This window comes from Mobula birostris, chromosome 25 (assembly GCF_030028105.1).
Source record: "Mobula birostris isolate sMobBir1 chromosome 25, sMobBir1.hap1, whole genome shotgun sequence".
In the NCBI taxonomy this organism is placed as follows: Eukaryota; Metazoa; Chordata; class Chondrichthyes; order Myliobatiformes; family Myliobatidae; genus Mobula; species Mobula birostris.
Window position 1 is genome coordinate 22,319,774 of NC_092394.1, and position 21,488 is coordinate 22,341,261.

Below are 21,488 nucleotides of genomic sequence, written 5' to 3' on the forward strand. Positions count from 1 at the left end.
AAAATTAAAGGCACGCTTGCAGGGATGTCAACAACCAGATTTTTACAAAGATCATTCATTTTGCTCAAGCACACAAATCCCCCATTTCCTCCATTCATTTACTTGGGAAGAATTGTGAGGACAAATATAAGTTCCAATTAATTTGCACTTGCTGATTTTTTTGTTTGTTTTAGATTCTTAATATTTTAAATAATTTAAACCATGCTTTGACATCAATTAGCATAGAATTGTCTTTCACCTTAAGAGTGGAAATAATATTTTATTTGCTGTGTCTAACTTTTTATGTGAAGTTCAGGGTTTGTTCCCTTATGCTTCTACCCATACTGTGGATTCCTACCCAGTGTAATTCTCATGTGAGCTCTCTAAAGCAGTACTAGTTGTGGGCTGCTCTCCACAGATCTGCCACACAAGATTTTCTTATTCTCCTAACTGACTATAATCTCCTGGTACCAGTATGTCTCTTTCTTTAGCTATTACCTTCTATGCTCACTGTATCAGTAGCAGAGCTTGGTGGGGTTTAGGACAAAATGTAAATCAATAAATAATGAGAATGTGAGGAAGGTAATACAATAATCATATAATTTGGGCAACACAAATTGGTAAGAGAGAGGAGATATTTCTGGACAATACATAGAGTTACCAATCAAAGAATAGGTTATTTTAAATTTGGTGTTATTACAGTTAAATTTGGTATTATTGTGTTGGCCAAGTGGTTAAGGTATCAGTCTAGTGATCTGAAGGTCTCTAGTTCGAGCCTCAGCTGATGCAGTGTGTTGTGTCCTTGAGCAAGGCACTTAACCACACATTGCTCTGCAACAACACCGGTGCCAAGCTGTATTGGCCCTAGTGCCCTTCCCTTGGACAACATCAGTGGCATGGAGAGGGGAGACTTGCAGCATGGGCAACTGCCGGTCTTCTATACAACCTTGCCCAGGCCTGCGCCCTGGAAACCTTCCAAGGTGCAGATCCATGGTCTCACGAGACTAACGGATGCCTATGTTACAGTTAATGATCTCATCCTAGGAAGTGATCATAGCATTGTAGATTATTGAGCGTAAATTTGTTTCAGACCACTGTTATGTCCTAAACTTAGATTGTGATGACAGAATCACAAAATTGGCTGCATTGGACTGGGAAAATAAATCAGCAGTGTCAGCCATTTAGGGAGATATTTCAAAAGTCTTTTCCAGGTTTATTTCAATAAGAATGGCCACATGTACTGCCTGTAATCTTGATGTCTTTGTAGTCAATTAACTAAACATGAGAACATTTTATTGCAAAGTAAAAGTGTCTAGCCATCATCGAGAGTCCTTTCTGTTTAAGGATAACACTTATTTGGATTAAAACTCCCATACTTCATTTGCTGGAAAGTATTCACATTCTTTGTTTTTGTCTACTCTGTTTCCTGACCTTTTAAAAGCTACTTGTGACAATGGTACCATTTAGTAACAATCCCACTCACTCAGATTTAAATGCATAAATCTTGAAAGAGGAAAGACAACATTGTCCATAAACCATGAAAAGTTAGTTGGCACTTAGTATTACAAAGAAGAGTAGGGGAAGGCTTGTTCATTGGCTTTACTGCAGGAGATAGATCTTTATATCCAAAAGTCTGGAAATAAGAGAACAAGGTGGGACAATGGTAATTTATCTTCCTTTTTGACTGTAATCTGTTTAATTGATTTTTAGCAATATAGTCTGCATTTGTCAAGGCCTATACTTGATAATTTTTTTCAAAATTGTTGTCTTTAATGAACCTCGAGTGCTGTTGGTTATCTAAACTAATGAAACCCTCCGCTGGTTGGGGCCAACCACGGATGTTGCGTCCCAGCTGTCTACACGATATTCAAGCCAGACAGTGCAATATGGAAAGCAAGCTGTTTTATCTAAACTGCATGTCTTTAATTCAGTGGTTTCAAATGTTACATTGCTAAATTGTACCTATTGCAGTATCCTATGTCTTTCAGAAGACTAGAAACATATTCTGAATGTCAAAAGCAAGAAATATTAATGGGCTTTATCACCAGACTGATTGAATGAACAGATTTTATTTGTATTTTTGTGAATGATAGTACCCAAACCATTCAAAATATTAGTGATGTCAGAAACTGATTTCTTACAATATTAACCAAAATACTGTGGTTGTATATGTACAAACGTTTGTATTTGTGTTACAACTTTGATTATAGAATGGTGGGAGCTTTGAGAAAGGAACCTTCTCTGGACTATTTATTTCAATCAGATGACTGATTCGTACCTTGGCCTCATGGTCAAATGGAATTGAAGTACTTATCAATTATTTAATTGGATGACTGATTTCCTTGTGCATCACTGTAAATGCTGGATCTGCTTCAAATGGTTCAGCATTTACAAAATGAACTTTTGAAAATGAACTGAAAACAGCTGGGGTCCAATCCAATCATCATACAAATAAGGAATAATTTCCTTTCCATTATATTTTAGACTCATTTGGACAAAGGCCAATGTTCAGGTGTCCTTAATGGTCAATTAGTAGGATTTTTAAACTGCTCCATGTTTCTCAGTTTCTTCAGACTTGGACTTAACTGCCTTTGATATACAGTCCTAAATTGAAATATGACTTTTGCCCATTCAGTTAATTCATGCCCACAGAAGGCATAAGATGGTAGCTGATGGAGCGTATTGTGATTGGAAGTTGATGATCAGTGGTGTTCTGGGATGTCTGCGCATTGTGATTTTATAAATGACTTGGCTGAGGAGGTGAAAGGATGGATTAGTAATTTTGCAGATGACACAAAAGTTGGTGGTGTTGTAGTTAGTATAGAAGGTTACCATAGGTTAGAATGAGACATTGACAGGATGCAGTACTGGGCTGAGGAGTGGCAGATGGAGTTCAATCTGGAAAAGTTGTGAAGTGATTCACTTTTGGAAGTCGAACTTGAAGGCAGAATAAAGGGTAAATAGCAAGGTTTTTAACATTGTGGATGGACAGAGGTATCTTGGGATCCACATCCAAAGATCCTTCAACATTGCTGCACAAGTTGATAAGGTGGTTAAGAAAGTGTATGCTGCATTGGGCTTTATTAGTCAGGGCATTGAGTTCAAGAGTTGCAAAGTAATGTTGTGGCTCTGTAAAATTGGTTAGGAAATGCTTGGAGTACTGTTTCAATTCTGGTTGCCTCATTATATGAAGGATGTGGAAGATGTAGGGATGATGCAGTGGAGATTTATCAGGATTCTGCCTGGATTAAGGTATGTCGTATGAGGATAGGCTGAGTGAGCTTAAAAGGAGGATGAGAGGTGACTTTATAAGAACTGTACAAGATGAAAAAAGGCTTGGATGGAATGGACGGTTGAGACTTTTTTCCCCAGGGTGGAAATACCTTCTACAAGGCGGGGGGGATAACTTTAAGGCATTTGGTAGAAAGTATGGGGGGGGATGTCAGAGGTATTTTTTTTAACATGGAAAGTGGTAGGTGAATGGATTGCCCTGCCAAGGGTGGTGGTGGAGGCAGATACATTGGGGATATTTAAGAGACGTGGAGATGTGGGTGAAAGAAAAATGAAAGGCTATAGGGGAGGAAAGGGTTAGATGGATCTTGGAGTATGTTGAAGGGTTGCATAACATTGTGGGCTGAAGACCCTGTACTGTGCTGTACTGTTCTATGTTCATGTCCTTCTGTTTGTCTGTCCTTTCATCCATGCCTCTGAACTTAACTAAAAGGTTCCAAAATTGTAAGAGAAGCATTTACACCAACAAGCATAATGCACTTCTCTGACAATGTGGCTAAAAATACCAATTAATAATTTAGGAGAAAGAGCCAAAAAATGCATGCGAAAAAATAAAGAATTATTAGAGATGGCAAAATCATAACATCATACAGATAGCTCAAAATAAAAATCAAGCTCATAAATCATTCAGATAGTCTAGAAAATGTATGGAGAAGGAGAGAAGGAATTCTGTTGCTATGTTTAATTCTTTTTATCCTTTGTTTTCAGTTGCTGTAAATCAGCTCCTATAAACTGTGCAACATGGAGCAGAATTAATTAGCAAAAAATATTAACTTTTAGTATCTTTGGTAATAATTCGAAGTCAGGAATACCTTTTTCTCTTTCAATATTTGTTGTTAATTTTGTCATTTTGTTGCTGAGTTTGCCATTTATATTGTTTGTATTGTTTCCTTACGGTTGGAAGAATGTAGTTAGTGGTTTGAACTTCTGACATTTGTGCTAACTGTTCATAGGTCAAAGTGGCACTGTTGTAACATTTCCCATGCAGACTAAACCCGCAAAATAATATAGCAAACTTAGTGTCACTGCCCAAGATTAGTTCATAAGTAGAGAAATTTACCCTTGTGTATAAGCAGGTTATATATTCTAGTCGTGAAATTCAAACTTGCAGAATTGGATATTTCAGTGATCTATGACTGAAACTGTATTTTTCCTGAAGAGGAATATAATGAGAACCATTTCCTGGGCATTCTGCATCAATAAAGAAATTTGATCTGTTACCACCCGTTGGGGTCGTGCTTGTATGTTTCATCAAATAATGTTATGTCATTATTCATAAATGGGGGAAATACTGATGTTAATAAGGTAACAATTAAAGCAAAGTGTTGTGTAGATCCTTGAAGTTTGAAACAGAGTTGCAAATGCTGGAAATGCTCAGCAGATAAGCACAACATTTGCAAAGAGAGAGCAGCTGTTCTGGTCTGTAACCTGAAAATATTAACTAATTACTTTCTCCCAAAGGTGTTGTCTTACCTGTTGAGTTTTCATAGCATTTCATGTTTTTATTTTATTTTATGATTTGTTTCTGATATTTGCAGTTCCGGGCCTGTGACTTCATGTGCTGCGCAATGTAGTGCCTGTAAATGAATATATAATATCTAAGTTTCTTTTATTTGGTCAAAGCTCCCTCCATCGTCCTATTAAAGTATTAAATCTTGCAATAACTAAGAAATGCTGTAAGCAATTTGACCTGTATTTTATATGTATTACATATTGTAGAGGCTAAGAAATAGTGCACAAGGTTGACAGCAGTTAAGTAAAAGCAGTGTAATCATGGCCCAGCCCTCATCTCATCAGCTCCCAGTTCCCATGTACTGTGAAACTGCTGCTTCTGATTTTGATATGTAATATAGAATTGATACCCTTTCAAAAGTCCAGTTAAGGTAATTGATATGAGTTTACTCATATTTAATATTTTTACAGAACCTATTCATTTCCATTGATTTCCAAATAATAGTTCTCACTCATCTATGTGAACCTCAAGTACAAGCTCACCCAAAATCTTGTATTGTTCTGAATCAAAGTCAAGATCACCCTTACTTCCAAAAACATTGTTCCAGGAGCCTTGGAGGCTATCTTCGCTGATACAATTGACAGATGGCTCTTCACTGGTTACTGTTACATTACAATCCAAATCTTTTAGCTCAGTGGAAGTGGAGAACTTTGAGGGTCTTTCTGCTATTTAATGTGACTTTTGCATTCACACTTGAATGTGCATTTGGCTGCTTTGAAATGCTCTCAAAAGTGCAGGCAATCATAGCGGGAAGGCACTCATTCTCCTACAGGCCCCTCCCCGATATTTTCCTGCAAAAGCTTACACTTCAGGAACCTTTTTCTGATTCATGCACTGGGTATATTGAGCTGTACATTTTAAGGGCTATTCCCTGAGATCAGAACTGTAAGAAAAGAGTGCTGTTAATGGTGGAAATTCAAGCCCTAACTTCCTGAAGGGCAATAACATTACACTGTTTTGGAACTAGTGAGTATCATGGTTTTGTTTAAATAAGAGCTTTTCAAATTGTTGGGAGAAATTGTCAATAAAGTTTTAACTTATGAAACAATGTATAGCTAAACATCTTGGCTTACCAATCTTATAATTGTGTATCAGATATATAATTAATTTGTATTTTCCTTTTTGATATGTCCTAGGTGTTTTTTAGAGCAGGAACTCTTGTTAAATTGGAAGAACAAAGGGATGAACAGACCAGAAGGAATATCACTCTTTTCCAGGCAGCTTGTAGAGGATACCTTGCACGGCAGTATTTCAAGAAGAGAAAGGTAGAAAGTCAACAACAGCTTCAGAAACCAAATATGAAATGAACAAACTTTTATTTGTATTCATTTGGTCCAGATTGTAATGAGGTTGCAAAAAGTTTTTTTCTTTAAATCAATCTAAAGTTTATGCCCATCAAATGATTAATGCTCATTTAATATATTTCTTTTCAGATTCAAGATCTAGCTATTCGTTGCATCCAGAAAAACATTAAAAAAAACAAAGGAGTAAAGAACTGGCCGTGGTGGAAACTATTCACTACAGTTCGGCCGTTAATTGAGGTTCAATTAACAGAAGAGCAAATAAGAGGCAAAGATGTAAGCATTTTAAATTGTTTCAAATTTTCACATTATATTTTTGCTAACCCATACATGAAGTGTGTTTGAGCATACACACACATTGCTTTTTTTACTCTTCCTCCACTTGTCTTTGAATGTAATGGGAATCAGAATCAGGTTTAATATCATCCGGCATTTGTCCATTCAGAAATTGGATGGCAGAGGGGAAGAAGCTGCTCCTGAATCATTGAGTCTGGGTCTTCCTGATGGTATCAATGAGAAGAGGGCATGTCCTGGGTGTTGGAGGTCCTTGATGAGATGGACGCCACATTTCTGAGGCACTGTTTCTTGAAGATGTCCTGGACACGGAGGAGGCTGGTGCCCATGATAGAGCTGGCTAAGTTTAAAACACTCTGCAGCTAATTTTGGTCCTGTACAGTAGTTCCTTCCCCCACCTCCCCAATGCCCATACCAGTAGGTGATGCAGCCATTTAGAATGCTCTCCACGGTGCATCTGTAGAAATTTGTGAGTTGATTTTGGTGACATACCAAGTCTCCTCAAACTCCCTAATGAAATATAGCCACTGTCTTGTCTGCTTTATAGCTGCACTGATATCTTGGGTCCATGTTAGGTCCTCAGAGATATTGACACCCAGGAACTTGAAGTTGCTCACTCTCCCTACTTCTGATCCCTCTTTGAGGACCGGTGTGTGTTCCCTCATCTAACTCTTTCTAAAGTCCATAATCAGTTCTTTGTCTTACTGATGTTGAGTGCAATGTCGTTGCTGCGACATTGTTACTGGTATATCTCGCTTCTGTATGCCCTTTCGTTACCAGCAAGTTTCTTATCTGTGGGCCACAAAACTAATGAAACAGTATGGATTGAATGCCCTTACAGTGGAACTAAATGGGGATCCAATGTCATACTGACAATCAAAATTGATCAGCTATTCACTGAGAGGGGAAAAGTGAAAATTCTAATTTTAATGAAATGTGTGCAGTCAAATTTGATATTACAGTTCTTATTGCCATTTTCCTCATGGCAATAGATTCAGAACAAAATTTATTGAAAAAGTTATACTTATTCAGTGTGGTTGTTAAAATTAACTTACTGCCTGAAAACAGGACAACTTTTTCAAAACTTTTCTAAAATTTATTTTTAAAGCTCAGGTGTTCTAAAGAATGTTGCCTATGTTTTGTTATTCAGCTGCATGAATTCTTACTGATAAATATGTTGTCTACTAAATTAGGAGGAGATTCAGCAGCTACGCAGCAAAATAGAACGGGTTGAAAAGGAACGCAATGAACTACGACTAACAAATGATCGTCTAGAAAGCAGGGTAAGGTTATACTTCAGCATTCTTTTGTATATCTGGTTGTGGCAGTTTGTGAAATAATCATTATTTCACAATTGTTAGCCTAATTTACTTGATGCAATACATCAAATCATAAGTGAAATTAAATGTTAAAGCTTTCTAACCACTATGTTGGCTTTAAAGAATTAAAGAGGTGTTAATTCATTTTAATGAATTAAATGGATCATTGTGATAATCAGTAATGGAAGACTGCTTAAAATTAGCTGAAAACCAATTCAGTATAGATCAAAACATAAGGTTTTTTTGAAGCATCATGCAAGATATTAAAACTATTTATTGCTCCAGTAAGTGGATTTATGTTCAAAATTGACTCGACTTTTGAATGTGAAACAATTCAAAGCTTCAAAAATACATGGAGAGTTGTTTATCATCCATATCAATGATCTGGATGATAATGTGGTTAACTGGATCAGCAAATTTGCAGATGACACAAAGATTGAGGGTGTAGTATACAGCGCGGGAGGCAATCGTGGCTTGCAGTGGGACCTGAACTAGCTGGAAAAAAAGAGCCGAAAAATGGTATATGGAATTTAATGCAGACAAGTGCAAGGTGTTGCACTTCGGTCCGACCAACCAGGTTATGTCTAACACAGTGAATGGTAGGGCACTGAAGAAACCAGTGGAACAAAAGGGATATGGGAATACCAGTCCATAATTTATTGAAAGTGACATCATAGATGGATAGGGCTGTTAAGAAAGCTTTTGGCACATTGGTTTTCACAAATCAAAGTATTGAAAACAGGAGATTGAATGTTTTGTTGAAGTTGCATAAGACGTTGGTGAGGCCTAACTTGGAGTATTGTGTGCACTTTTGGTCACCTACCTACAGGAAAGATATAAATGAGGTTGAAAGAGTACAGAAAAAATATACAAGGATGTTGCTGGGTCTGGAGGACCTAAGTTATAAGGAAAGAGAGAATAGGTTAGGAATTTATTTCTTGGAATGCAGAAGAACTAAGCGTCATGGTTTAATGGTGAAAGGTGAAAAGTTTAAGGGGACCATGAAGGGAAACTTCTTCACTCAAGGTTTGTGAGAGTGTGGAACAAGCTGCCAGCACAAACTCGCAAGTGCGAACTTGATTTCAATGTTTGAGAAGTTTGGATAGGTACATGGATGATAGGAGTATGGAGGGCTATAGGTCTGGTGCAGGTCAGTGGGATTAGATAGTTTAAATGGTTCGGCACATACTAGATGGGCTAAATGGCCTGTTTCTGTGCAGTACTTCTGTGATTCTATGACTCTAAATTTGCTAGAGTGTTTGATGACATACCAAATCTTCTCATGAAGTAGAGCCATTAGCATGCCTTCTTCATGATTGCATTGATCCAGGATAGATCCTCTAAGATGTTGAAAAATGTCCTCCTTTCTCGTTCACATAATCTTGATTGAGCTAAAATTAGTTTGACATTTTCTGACTTATAATTTGAAATGTTAGTTTGCTGCGTATTTAGTATTTGGTGTTCGGAATAAGACAATTTTAAGCATAGAATACTGATTTCTTACCTTCAAATTCATATTGATAATTTACAATAATATTTATTGTTACAAATAAATACTAATATAGACAATGGTTTTGATTGTTTGATTTCAATAATAGCTTGGAGAACTGACGTCAGAATTAACAGATGAGAGAAATACTGGCGAATCAACATCTCAGCTTCTCGAGACAGAAACAGCGGACAGACTTCGGTTGGAGAAGGAAATGAAAGAGCTACAGGTGAATTAAGAATTATTTTTCCCTTTAAATTTTGGCAGCTTTTGCAGTGTAAATTTTTGAGTAGCACAATTCGGTGGGGGGTGGGGGAAGTATCCAATTCTTTCAGTGAGGTTTATAGATTTGTTAGTTGTGGTGCCAGTATTTAACTTCCAGCATGCATTTCAGTAGTTTATTCTTTTTCTTCTTGTCCTGGAAATTTGAGAACAAAATCTTCCATTTAAAGACCTCTTTGAATATAATTGGGTATCTCAAGGTATACATAAAACACCAAGCTTCCTAAATAAGTTTGGGTATTCAAATATTGAGTCAATGGACTTGACTTTAGGAAATATCTTAAGGAAGGCAGACACCTGGAGAAGTGAAGAAACTTTGTGGGGGAATTACTAAGATGAAGTCAATGTAACTGAAGATTCAGCTACCAATGGTGGTGCAATTAAAACTGGGGATATGTAAGCTGCCAAAACTGGATACATGTAAAGACTTTGGAAATTCGCTGGCCTGTGAGAGAATCAGAACCAGGTTTAATATCACTGGCAAATGTTGTGAAATGTGTTGTTTCTTGGCAGCAGTACATTGCAATACATAATAATAAAAACTATAAATTGCAATAAGTACATATGAGATGTAAAAAATACTGAAGTATTGTTCATGGGTTCATTGTCCATTCAGAAATCTGATGGCAGAGGGGAAGAAGCTGTTCCTGAAAGTGTGTGTGTGTGTGTGTGTGTGTTTTTTGTCAGGCTCCTGTACCACCTCCTTTATAGTAGCAATGAGAAGAGGGCATGTCTTGGGTGATGGAGTTCCTTAACGATGAATGCCACCTTTTTGAGGGTCTCTTGGATCCTGGGGAGGCTAGTGCCCAAGGTGGAGCTGGCTGTGTTTATAACCTTTTTGCAGTTTTTTTTTGATCTTGTGCAGTGGTCCCTCCATCCCAGACAGTGATGCAACCTGTTAGAATGTTCTCTATGCATATCTGTAAAAATTCTTTGGAGACATACCAAACTCCTCAAACTCTTAATGAAATAGAGCCACTGTCTTGCTGCCTTTGTAATTGCATCAATATGTTGGGCCGAGGATAGATCCTCAGAGATGTTGACGCAGAGGAACTTGAAACTGCTCACCCTTTCCACTTCTGGTCCCTCGATGGGGACTGGTGTTCCCTCATCTTACCCTTCCTAAAGTACACAATCAATGTCTTGATTGTGATTAGGTATAGAAAGGGGAAAAAGTTATGGTTGGATTTGAAAGCCAGAATGAATGTTATTTTCATATTGGAAACTTGTATAGATCAAGAGCAACATAGATGATGGGTGAGAGTGACTGTGCAAGATTTGAGCAACAGAGTGTGAGTAGGAGAATGTTAGAGTAATCACAAAAACAGGAAAATGAGTGCCTGCGGCAGTTGTGCCAAGGACGAAAGAGCTATGTTACAGAAAGGCAAATAGGCAGTCTTGGAGTAGAATAAAAACAGAAAATGTGGGAAATACTCAACATCAGGTAGCACCTGTGGTAGAAACAGAGCTTATGTTTCGGGTCAAAAATCCTTCATCCCTTTGTGAAGCGGAAAGTTGATGAGAATCTCATATCTGAGTCAAGAAGGACAATAATAATTTCTTTAATTTAGGACTTTATCAAAAATATGTATTTATGTAAGTTTGTGAAGCAATCTCAGTTATCTGATGCACTATATAGATTTTGAGAACTGGTCATTTTTGAAGTATCATTTGGTTTAGGCTAAATGTGATGGAATGAAGAAACAAATGGATGCAATGGAAATGGAAGTGATGGAAGCTCGGCTTATCAAAGCAGCAGATTTAAATGGAGACTTGGATGATGATGAGTCTGGTTAGTGGTTCATTTTCTTTGTTTGGGCATGTTAGACATTATTCTTTTAAAGCCAGGAGCCAACATACTTGGATGTTAAAATATAATTTCCACCATTACATTATCTAGGTACTCAAGAATGAAAATGGATGCATTGCAAATTTTATTTTCACGTTAAAGTTTAAGTTCCTCTGCATATCATGAATTTTGAATTTATGAATCCATTCAAAAGCCTTCAAAATTTGAAAGCTGAAATGCAAATCTAAGTTCTCTAGTAGCTTTTTTCTTATTGAAGTAGTGATTTCTCTTAAAAATGCCTCTGTATTTGCATAATGCTAAATTTTGTTGATGACATGTTGGACGATATTTACATATATGTAAATTAAAATGGTAAACCTTGCACTGTTAGCATATTACTTGTATTTCCTTCCCATAGGTGGAGAATGGAGAATGAAATATGAGCGTGCAGTAAGAGAGATAGATTTCACCAAAAAACGACTGCATCAGGAATTTGAGGACAAACTGGAGGTTGAATTACAGAGCAAGAGGCAAATAGAACGAAAAGTGAGAAGTGATTATTAATTCCATAAGTAAATATTTCCATAAACTTATAAGATGGATATTAAAGCTTAGAAGTTATGCAGCACCTTGGAGCACTGACACTCAGTGCCTTTGATAAATTCAGCAACTGGTTTCCTTCCTTCCCCTTGCTTGTATGCCTCTTAAAATTTTGTCTCAAAGGAAACTGTGTTTATTATTTTCAGTATGATTCTTTTACATGCGAGTGAATCTTGTGGGCTCCATTTGTTAATTTCAAAAGAAATGGGTTGCTTACCGATGTGAACAGAAGTTCCTGGCTCGTGTTTATGCTGTGAAGCTAAAATTTAATGAGTAAAGATGAGCACTATGAGTCCGGGAATGGAACCTAGTGTTGCTGGGAATCTCTGGCATTATGCTGAAGAATTGAATTTCAGATTGTGTTTAGGGTCTGATTTAAGATGGTGCTAGCAATATATGGTGACATTTTGCGGGCAGCTCGTGAAACTTCTAGATATCAGTAGATGTATGTACACAACAGTTGCCTGTGTGTGGTATTTTTTATTAACTCCACTGAATTTACTGTGAATGCCCACAAGAAAATAAATCTCTGCAAGAAAATGTAATATCAAAATACATATACTGTATGTTGCCATCTCAGTAAATGGTGACATATATTGTATGTACTTAGATAATAAATTTACTTTGAACTTTGTGCAAGATCTAAGGCTCCAGGAGGTTCTATGCCTGTAGGCTAGGAGATAAGAAGGGAGTATATTATTATATTTGTTTATTAATCTTGATATAATACTTACTATGTGTATTAGTCATTAAGTTTGTTTTAATTGTTTTATTTTGGCTTTAATTGTTTTGTGATGTCTTTAAATGTCAGAGACCTTTTAAAAAAACTTGCAGTTTTGACAAGAGTCAAAGGTGAATTTCAGTGCTTGTCAAGTACATTCTAGGAGTGAGTCATATGGTAGGCCTCTCAAGGCCTTGTTGTCTTCCAAACATTTGTGTTCAATTTGAAGGCTAATGAGATTGTCCACTCACAAATGCTTGAGGTAAGTGAGTATGCCAAGAGAAAGACAAATGATTCAGGGCAGTAGACAATCTCCAGAGCCTACTCATAATTTTCCTATCCACTATTTAAAACAGTTCTGTTCATTTGCAAAGTGTTTCTTGTTAATATAGAAAAGTGAATTGTGCATAAGTGGGAGAACTGACAAAGCTTCCATTTGCAATTCACAGACTCTAAATAATTTATTACACTGCAATATCTTCCTACAAGTGTTCTCTTCCCAAATGTTTTAAAAGTGAATGTTAACTCTTGTTTTGCTGAATTAATAGCTGCACTGTACTGCAACCAATCATTCAACTTAGTTAACAACATAAATTACGTATTTGGAAATATAGTTAACAATTCTTCACTATGGCAGTTCAGAACATTAGCAAAATAACTTCTTGAGGTTATTTCACTCCGCAGATTTCTTTTATAGTCCACTTGGTACATGGAGTTTCAAGTCCAATTTCTTATCCATCAATGAAACCTTTTGCTTCTACCTCAGTAACAAAGCTTACAGTATCTCCATCTATCCTGAATGAAACTCTTAAATACATAGAGCATTTAGGTCTCCATTGGTTGGCTTAATAAACAATACAGATGCAGTTAATCTATCAGGAACAGCTTCTTTTCAACTGTGATAAGACTGCTGAACGGATCCTGACCCGGATCTGGGCCGTACCCTCCAAATATCTGGACCTGCCTCTCGGTTTTTTTGTACTACCTTACTTTCCACTTTTCTATTATCTATTTATGATTTATAATTTAACTTTCTAACATGTACTAATTTTTACTATTTTTATTATTTTTAGTATTTAATATTTGTAATCCAGGGAGTGGGAAGCGCAGAATCAAATATCGCTGTGATGATTGTGCATTCTAGTATCAATTGTTTGGCGACAATAAAGTATAAAGTATCATATTAAATTGCTTCTAAATAACCAGAGTAGCTTAATCAAATACTGTATACATAAATTTTATCTGGACATTTTTAAAGGCAGTTAGAAACCTGGTGCAGATTGAGAGACCAACGGTATTTTAAAACATCTAAAACTGTTTTCGGTATAAATATATTCAATGCTAATGATTTGCTGCTCCTATTTACTTTCATATCTTACTTAGTTAAATCAATATATTTAAAGTAATGCAAGTTTCTGTATCACTGACTATACAATGTGTGAATGGTATTCCAAAATTAGCAGCTGAAACTTCTGCAGCTTTTTAAAAATCAATATGAATGAAGTTTTAAACATGAGAGTCTGCAGAAGCTGGAAGTCCCGAGCAACATGCACAAAATGCTAGAGGAACTGAGCAGGACAGACAGCATCTATGGTAATGATTAAACAGTCAACTTTTTGAGCCAAGACCCTTCATCTGAACTAGAATGGAAAGGGAAAGATGCTAGAATAAGATTACAAGCTTGAAGATGATAGGTGAAACTAGGTAGGGGGTGGGGGATGAAGTATGAAGTTGGGAGGTAATAGTGGGAAAGGTAGAGCTGGAGAAGAAGGAATCTCATAGGAGAGGAGAGTGGACCATAGGAAAATGGGAAGGAGGAGATGCATCAGGGGAAGGTGAAAGGCAGGTGAGGAGAGGCAAGAGGAGGGCCAGAGTTGGGGAATTGAAGAAGAGGGATGGTGCAGAGAAAAAATTACCATGAGTTGAAGAAATCAATGACTGGAGGGGGTGGATTGCTTTGTTGAGAACCTTTGCTCCATCCACAAAAATCTTTCTCTACATTGGTGAAATCCAATGTAGATTGGGGAGCTATTTTGTTGAGCACCATTGCTCCATTTGCAAAAAGCAGGATTTTGCAGTTGCCAACCATTTAAATTTCCATTCCTATTTCCATTCTGACATATCGGTCCATAGCTTCCTCTTCTGTCATGATAAAGCTACTCTCTGGTTGGAGGAGCAACACCTCATATTCTGTCTAGGTAGTCTCTAAGCTGATGGCATGAACATCGATTTCTCCAACTTCTGATAATTTTTCCTGTTTTCCCCATCCCACTTCTTCAGTTCTTCACTCTAGCTCCCCTTGTACCATCTCTCCTCACATGATTATCCCCTCCCCGTTAGCCCTCCTCCTTCCCTTTCTCCCATGATACTCTCTCCTTTTCTATCACATTTCTTCTTCTCTAGCCCTTTATCTTTTTCACCTACAACCTCCTAGCATCTTACTTTATCTCCTTTCCCCACTCAATTGGCTTCACCTGTTGCCTTCTAGCTTTTATTATGTTGCCTCACCCCCTCCTTATTCTGGCATCTTCCCCCCTTCCTCTCCAGTCCTGATGAAGGGTCTTGGCCTGAAATGCCGCCTGCTTATTCATTTCCATAAGTGCATGACCTGCTGTGTTCCTCTAGTATTTTGTATGAACAAAGTCTTGAAGGCTCAAAATATTTTGAATAATTTGGTGGCACATGTACAAACATTAATATTTCATACTTGCTCTGGTGCTTTCAGGTTGCAGACTTGCAAGCTGATAATGAGGAAATGCAGCGTAGCATTCAACAACTGAAGAAAAAATCCCAGCGACTTACAGCGGAATTGCAAGATACAAAGCTTCACCTTGAGGGTCAACAAGGACGTAACCATGAATTAGAAAAGAAACAACGAAAGTGAGTAAATTCACAAACCTTAAATTGTGAGAATGTAATCTCCTTTATTTGCTTGCCATAGGCTGTTTGATCTCATATATCTTAATTTAAATCTACATGATTTATAAATGGTGATGAGTTGCTGGTAATGGTGTTCATGGGGCAGTAATACTGCATATTAAGCATTTGTGAAACAATGAAATAACCTTTCAGAATTGTGCAGTTTTACGATAATGTAATAGCTTTTCTAATTTGGAGTAGGAGCTGGCTATTCAATGTCATAAGCTAATTTTCACGAACATCACCCAGCAGTCTCTTTCCCTTGTTAGACAAAAAAAATTCAAATTGTATTGGCATTAAATGAGCTAAATCTACTGCTTCTTGTAGGAGATTTTTCATAGTTCTAACAGCTTCTGTGCAACAATTATCTGGTTAAAAATGTTGGACCTCATCTAGAATTGTTTAACATTCTTTCATTATCAGGAAACGAAATTCTCTTGATCAGTTCTATCATTTCACCCCTTTAATTTTTATTTTGCATGGAATACAATCCTCTGCCACCATCCAATCTTGATTCCATTTTGATAATTCTACAATTCCCTGTATTCAAGAATATACTGTATGTCTTTCCTGTGGTGCAGTGCCTAGAATAATGTACACACGTCATGTAGCAAGAACCAGAAGAACCTGAAATCATTTAAGTTGCATTCATAGATTGGAACATGAATTCACTTAAGTTAAATCTAAACATTATAGGGATTTTTTTATTTTTGCTATTGTTAAACTGAAAGAAATGGCAGCTCATAAGAACGATATGGGCAAGGTATTTCACATCACTGAGATGGTGAGGTTGACAGAGCAGTAGATTACAATCTGTACAAACACTCATGTTTGAAGCTAAGTTTCAGATTAATTCATCAAGGAACAGCAGAAATGATGGGGGAAGACTGACGGATGGATATTTTGGAGATTGGGTAACAGTTAGCAATGAATGATTTGCTATATATAATATATTTGAAGTACAAATGTATTTTTGAAGTGGAACCAAATGAAAGAAGTCTTGGGGCTGGACATTGGAGGAGATATACTTGATGGTGTGAAAAGCTATGGAGACTAAAGAAAGATACCACTGGCAAATTAACCAGAAGTATTATTTGTTTATTTCCTTTCAGAGGCGTTGGATTAGCAAAAACCTGATTTAGAAATACAATTCAGTAGATGTGAGAAAGGATGGTTAAAACCTTAGGAAACCTGAAAGTCCTGGAGATTTCGAGTGATGGATTGGAAATTTGTATGGAAGAGGGGTCAAGGATAAGATTTTGAGTAGCAATTTTGAAAGGGAATTGGGATGACCATATATTAACATTTGTGAACAGATCATTCTCATTCAGATTTTCTGGTGCATAAACTCAAGTAGAGTTGCAGCGGTGTGCATATTTTTAATATGATAATTTGAATATTACTTTAAAGGATACTAAGTACTTTTTAAAGTTTAATTCAGTGTATTAAATTGTGAGGCCATTTCAGCTTCCTACAAATCGAAGTGTAGACATTGTACTTGAATATTATGTGAGATATAAAATCCTTGGATTTTTTTCATTCATTTTGGGTATGTATGCATTGTTGCCAAGGTCAGTACTGATTGCCCTTGGAAGCTAGTGGTGTGCTAGTTTCTAGAACTATTGCATATTGTTATGGTAAGGGTAATTGTATTAGCTGATGCCACGTTGAGAGTTGTATGACGTTGAATCAACAGTGAAGAAGGGATAGCAATACATGTACAGGTCATGATGATAAGTGACATGATAATATTTAGGCGGTGGCTTTGTATCAATATCTGTGTAGTTAACAGTGTAGTGTTCAAAATAAAGTGTCTCACATCTAAGGAATTTTAAATGTATGGAAGAAAATTGATTTTATAACACCTTGGGAATTGTCTCATGTGTAATAACTCATCACCAACTGTAATTTGCAATACTACTTTTTGTTCTAATTTTTTTTTAAACTTTCTTATTTCAGGTTTGACAGTGAGTTATTGCAAGCTCAAGATGAAGCTCAAAGAGAGAAGATTCAGAAAGAGAAACTGAGCAGAGAAAGAGATAGTTTTATAGCAGAGATATTCAGTCTAAAGCAACAGCTGGATGTATGTAACATCATAACCATAAGAAATCAAATTTGTTGGAGTTGAGCAGGATTTGAAAATAACATTGAATAGACCAGTGACATAAATCAAATCTTCTATAATGTTCCTTTTTCTCAATGCTTCTTGGATATATTAATTGAATGTTTAAAGATGGGTCATTGCTTGTATAATGTATTGTTAATAGCTTTGCTATACTGTTTAACAAGACTTAAGCATCTGTAAATTTGTAGGTTTACCAGGCAACAGTGATCCTTGTTCTAATTGATTTGAAATCCAGGTTACCTAACATCTCAAGGCATAAAAAAAATACCACCAATGATTTATCTGCAAAATCCACCAAAATCAATGGAAGGACAATTGAATCAATGTCATTTACCTCTTATCAACCAACATTCTCAGGTTTGAAATAGAAGCTAGAAATACTTAGTCAGCTACATTGGGGCAGGGCACATTATTCAATTGTATAACACCAGACTCCTCAAATGGAAATGAGCTCTATTATAGGATGAACTTACCTGGAAGAAAGAGAAAAAGATGTGCTCTTGACCATTTTGAAAAAATGCCCCATTCCCACCAACTCCTGTGAATCTCTGATCCATGAGCAAAGAGGAGAAGTAGCATTTGTGATGGTATTAAGAATCTGAAGCTGATAGTGGGAATCACACAGAGGCCCTGTGTAATTAGCAGTAGGAATAGACACCATCACAAACTGATATCAGCCATTACTATCCCCATTTACAGAAGTATTTGCGGTTTCTAAATTGGTCTCATTAACTACCTCCAAGCCCACAAAAATGAAGCGGAAGTAATTTATCTTTGATACCAAGGCACTGCCTGCAAAGATTGCATTTATTATACTTTCTAATTGAACAAGTTTCCAAATGTTATAAAATTGAAATATGTAGTGCCTAAATTAAAGTTCTTTTCAGCAGAATCATACAAAGAAGGAAACCATTTAACAAATCATATCTGCGCCAGCTCTTTGAAATATCTATCCAATTTGCCACACTCCCCATCTTTCTACACAGCCTTACAATTTTTTTATTTTCTACGATACGTCAAACTCTTTTAAAAGTCTTGAATCAGCTTGTTGCATAGCTCACTGTAAACAGGAATTACTGTTTTTTTTTTCCTTGCCAGTGTCCTCTGGTTACTAACATTCTCTCTGGTGGAATCTGTTGAAGGTTCTACTCTAGCACTTCCATCTCTGGTAGACCTCAAATATCCATCCTCAATTTCTACCCAATTCACATCTATTTGGTGCTCCTCAGTCAAACCATCTAAAAAGACCGTATAAGTTTCCATAGGTATACCGATGACATCCATCTGTACTGTGCCACCACTACTGGTCTTTAATGTAAATACTGTTTAAGTACTGTATACTTCTTGATACCTTCCTTTGCTCAACCCTCACTAAGTCCAATTTCTAAAACACTACATGCCAAATCCTAATTCATGCTGTACTGTACCTTTGCCTACAGTGGTTTCCAATCCGGCAATATCAGTGTTTTAAAATGCTCTTGGCCATCTCTTGTTTCTTCTGTTTCTTTGCAAGCCTTCAATTTTAGTACCTTGGTCAATCTTGAGTCTAATTGCTCTCCATGCTTCATCTATCAAGGTTGTTGGAATTCTCTCTAAATCTCTCTATCTTTCCACCACACTACCTTTCTCTCCTTTGTGATGCTCCTTAGAATGTAGCTGTTTAACCAAACTGTTGATCACATGCCCGACAAGCACTTGCCTACTCTGATGATATAGGTGGTTTGAAAATGTGCAGTGTGGTGTCTTGCTACCTTAAAGGCACAAAATAAATATACATGCTATTATTGCTGCTTCTCTTAGACTTGAACATTTAAAACACTTAATGGAGCTACTCGTCAAACCAGCATCCTCATGATGGCTTATTTTGTCACATAGAAATATTATAAATCAAACATTAATTTTTATGAAAATTCTGTAATCTGTGTTACACAAGGATGCAATATTTCATGGTATTTCACATGTTTCATTCTCTCCTTTATCATGAAATCACAGAAGTTAAATCAGCAGTTTATATTGCTCAAACCAGGAGACAATTGCACTTTAATGAGCTACAGGCTGTGTTTTCATATTTATCAACAAAGGTCATTTGACTAATAAAAATAATTATTTGGAGTTAAGTACTATATTTTAAATTACACAGATTTTGCTCTGAGATTATGGTGTTTATATCCACTGTATCATAGCAAAACAACTCATTTACTGCTATTGTTTTAACTATGACTGCTTAATTGTTGATTTTTGTTTCTCTTTACATTGACTGCTAGGATAAAGATTCTGAGATTATCACTGTAACCCAGAGGGCAGAGCGATTAGATGTAGAACTGCAAGATCTATCTTCTCAAGAATCTAAGGATGAGGCTTCGCTCGCTAAAGTGAAGAAGCAGGTTCGTGAGTTGGAGGCTAAAGTTAAGGACCAGGAGGAGGAGCTGGATGAACAAGCTGGAACAATTCAGATGCTAGAACAGGTAGAGTAATTTTCATATATGAACAACTTAGTGCAATTTTGAAAGCACAGTAACTAGTAGAATTGAACACTTAGAAGTTGGAAGCAAATATGCTGTGCTTTTAAATGATATATGAAGCTATGGTGTACAAATTTAGAGAATACGGTCTATCTACTGTATGTATGCAATTTTAGCAGGTTTCAGAGCCGCATAAATATAGAGGAGATATAGAAACAGAAGAAGCTATTTGTTTGGCCAGTGATTGTATGAAATATTGCCCAATGCATAGGAAAGAGTGAAAATGCAACAGTTGTTTTAGTTCAACAACTGACAAAATGCACTGCTGTTTCTTACCTAGGTTACCGTTAAGAAGGATAAGGGCTTCAGGTGCTCTGGAAGACTATCTCCAGTTTCTATGCCGTCCTGATTTGAAAATACAGTATATTGCTGATCTTTCAATTTTGCCAGCTCTATGTCTTGGAATTCCCTAAACAGCAGCATTGAGGGAGTAAATTCACCAGGAGAACTACAACAATTTGTAACAGCAACTCAGTGCCACCAATTCAAACTCATTTAAATTTATTTAGGCAACGAACTCTGGCCTTGCAAACAGTTTCAGATACTTAAAAAAAAGTAAATTCTTAATATACAGTGCTTTGTAAAAGTATTCAGACCTCCTACCCTTTGTTCACATAAAGGAGTATTACAACCAGAGATTTTGATCAATTTAACTGGGAATTTTTATTTGTGAATTACATGCTCCTTTATTTCACAGTAGACCCCAAAAAACAGGGAAAATTGTAAAGCATGAAAGACTAAAATATCAAAAACTGAAATGTCAACAATTCAGAAGTATTCATTCCCCTTTGCTCAGTACTTATTTGAACCATCTCTCACAGCTACTACCGCCTATAGTCTTTTTGGGATAATCCTCGATTAACTTTGCACAATGTGATGGAGCAAGATTTTCCTATTCCTCCTTGCAAAATTGCTCAAGCTGTGTCAGGATAGGTGGGGAGTGGTGGTGGACAGCAATCTTAATGTCTTGCTAGAGATGTTCGATCAAGTTAATGTCAGGACTCTGACTGTGCCATTCAATGACATCAGTTTCCTTCATTTGAAGCCACTCTATGGTTGCTCTGGCAGTGTGATTTGGGTCATTGTCCTGCTGAAAGAAAAAACTTCCTTCCCAGTTTAAGCTTTCTGGCAGGATTTTATCCAAAATCTCTCTGTTTTTAACAGCATTCATCTTCCCTTCAACCCTGACCAGATTTTTAGTCGTTGCTGCTGAAAAGTATCCTCATAGCATGATGTTACCACCATACTTTACAGTAGGGATGGTGTTACTTGGTTAATGCACAATATTTGATTTATGTCATACTGATTGGTGTTGAGGCCAAACTGTTCAACTTTGGTCTCATT

At 36.7% G+C, this 21,488-nt stretch overlaps 1 protein-coding gene across 12 annotated transcripts in view; it reads left to right on the forward strand.

Moving 5' to 3' along the window:
* myo18ab (myosin XVIIIA b) overlaps positions 1-21,488 on the forward strand; it is a 240,629-nt gene that overhangs the window by 164,730 nt on the left and 54,411 nt on the right. For all 12 annotated transcript variants that reach the window (XM_072243294.1, XM_072243295.1, XM_072243304.1 and 9 more), the window contains 9 exons: positions 5,920-6,048; positions 6,217-6,360; positions 7,572-7,661; positions 9,296-9,415; positions 11,149-11,260; positions 11,676-11,803; positions 15,304-15,458; positions 17,457-17,580; positions 19,887-20,087. In XM_072243294.1, coding sequence (XP_072099395.1) covers positions 5,920-6,048; positions 6,217-6,360; positions 7,572-7,661; positions 9,296-9,415; positions 11,149-11,260; positions 11,676-11,803; positions 15,304-15,458; positions 17,457-17,580; positions 19,887-20,087 — 1,203 coding nt within the window. The remainder of the gene's footprint in view (positions 1-5,919; positions 6,049-6,216; positions 6,361-7,571; positions 7,662-9,295; positions 9,416-11,148; positions 11,261-11,675; positions 11,804-15,303; positions 15,459-17,456; positions 17,581-19,886; positions 20,088-21,488) is intronic.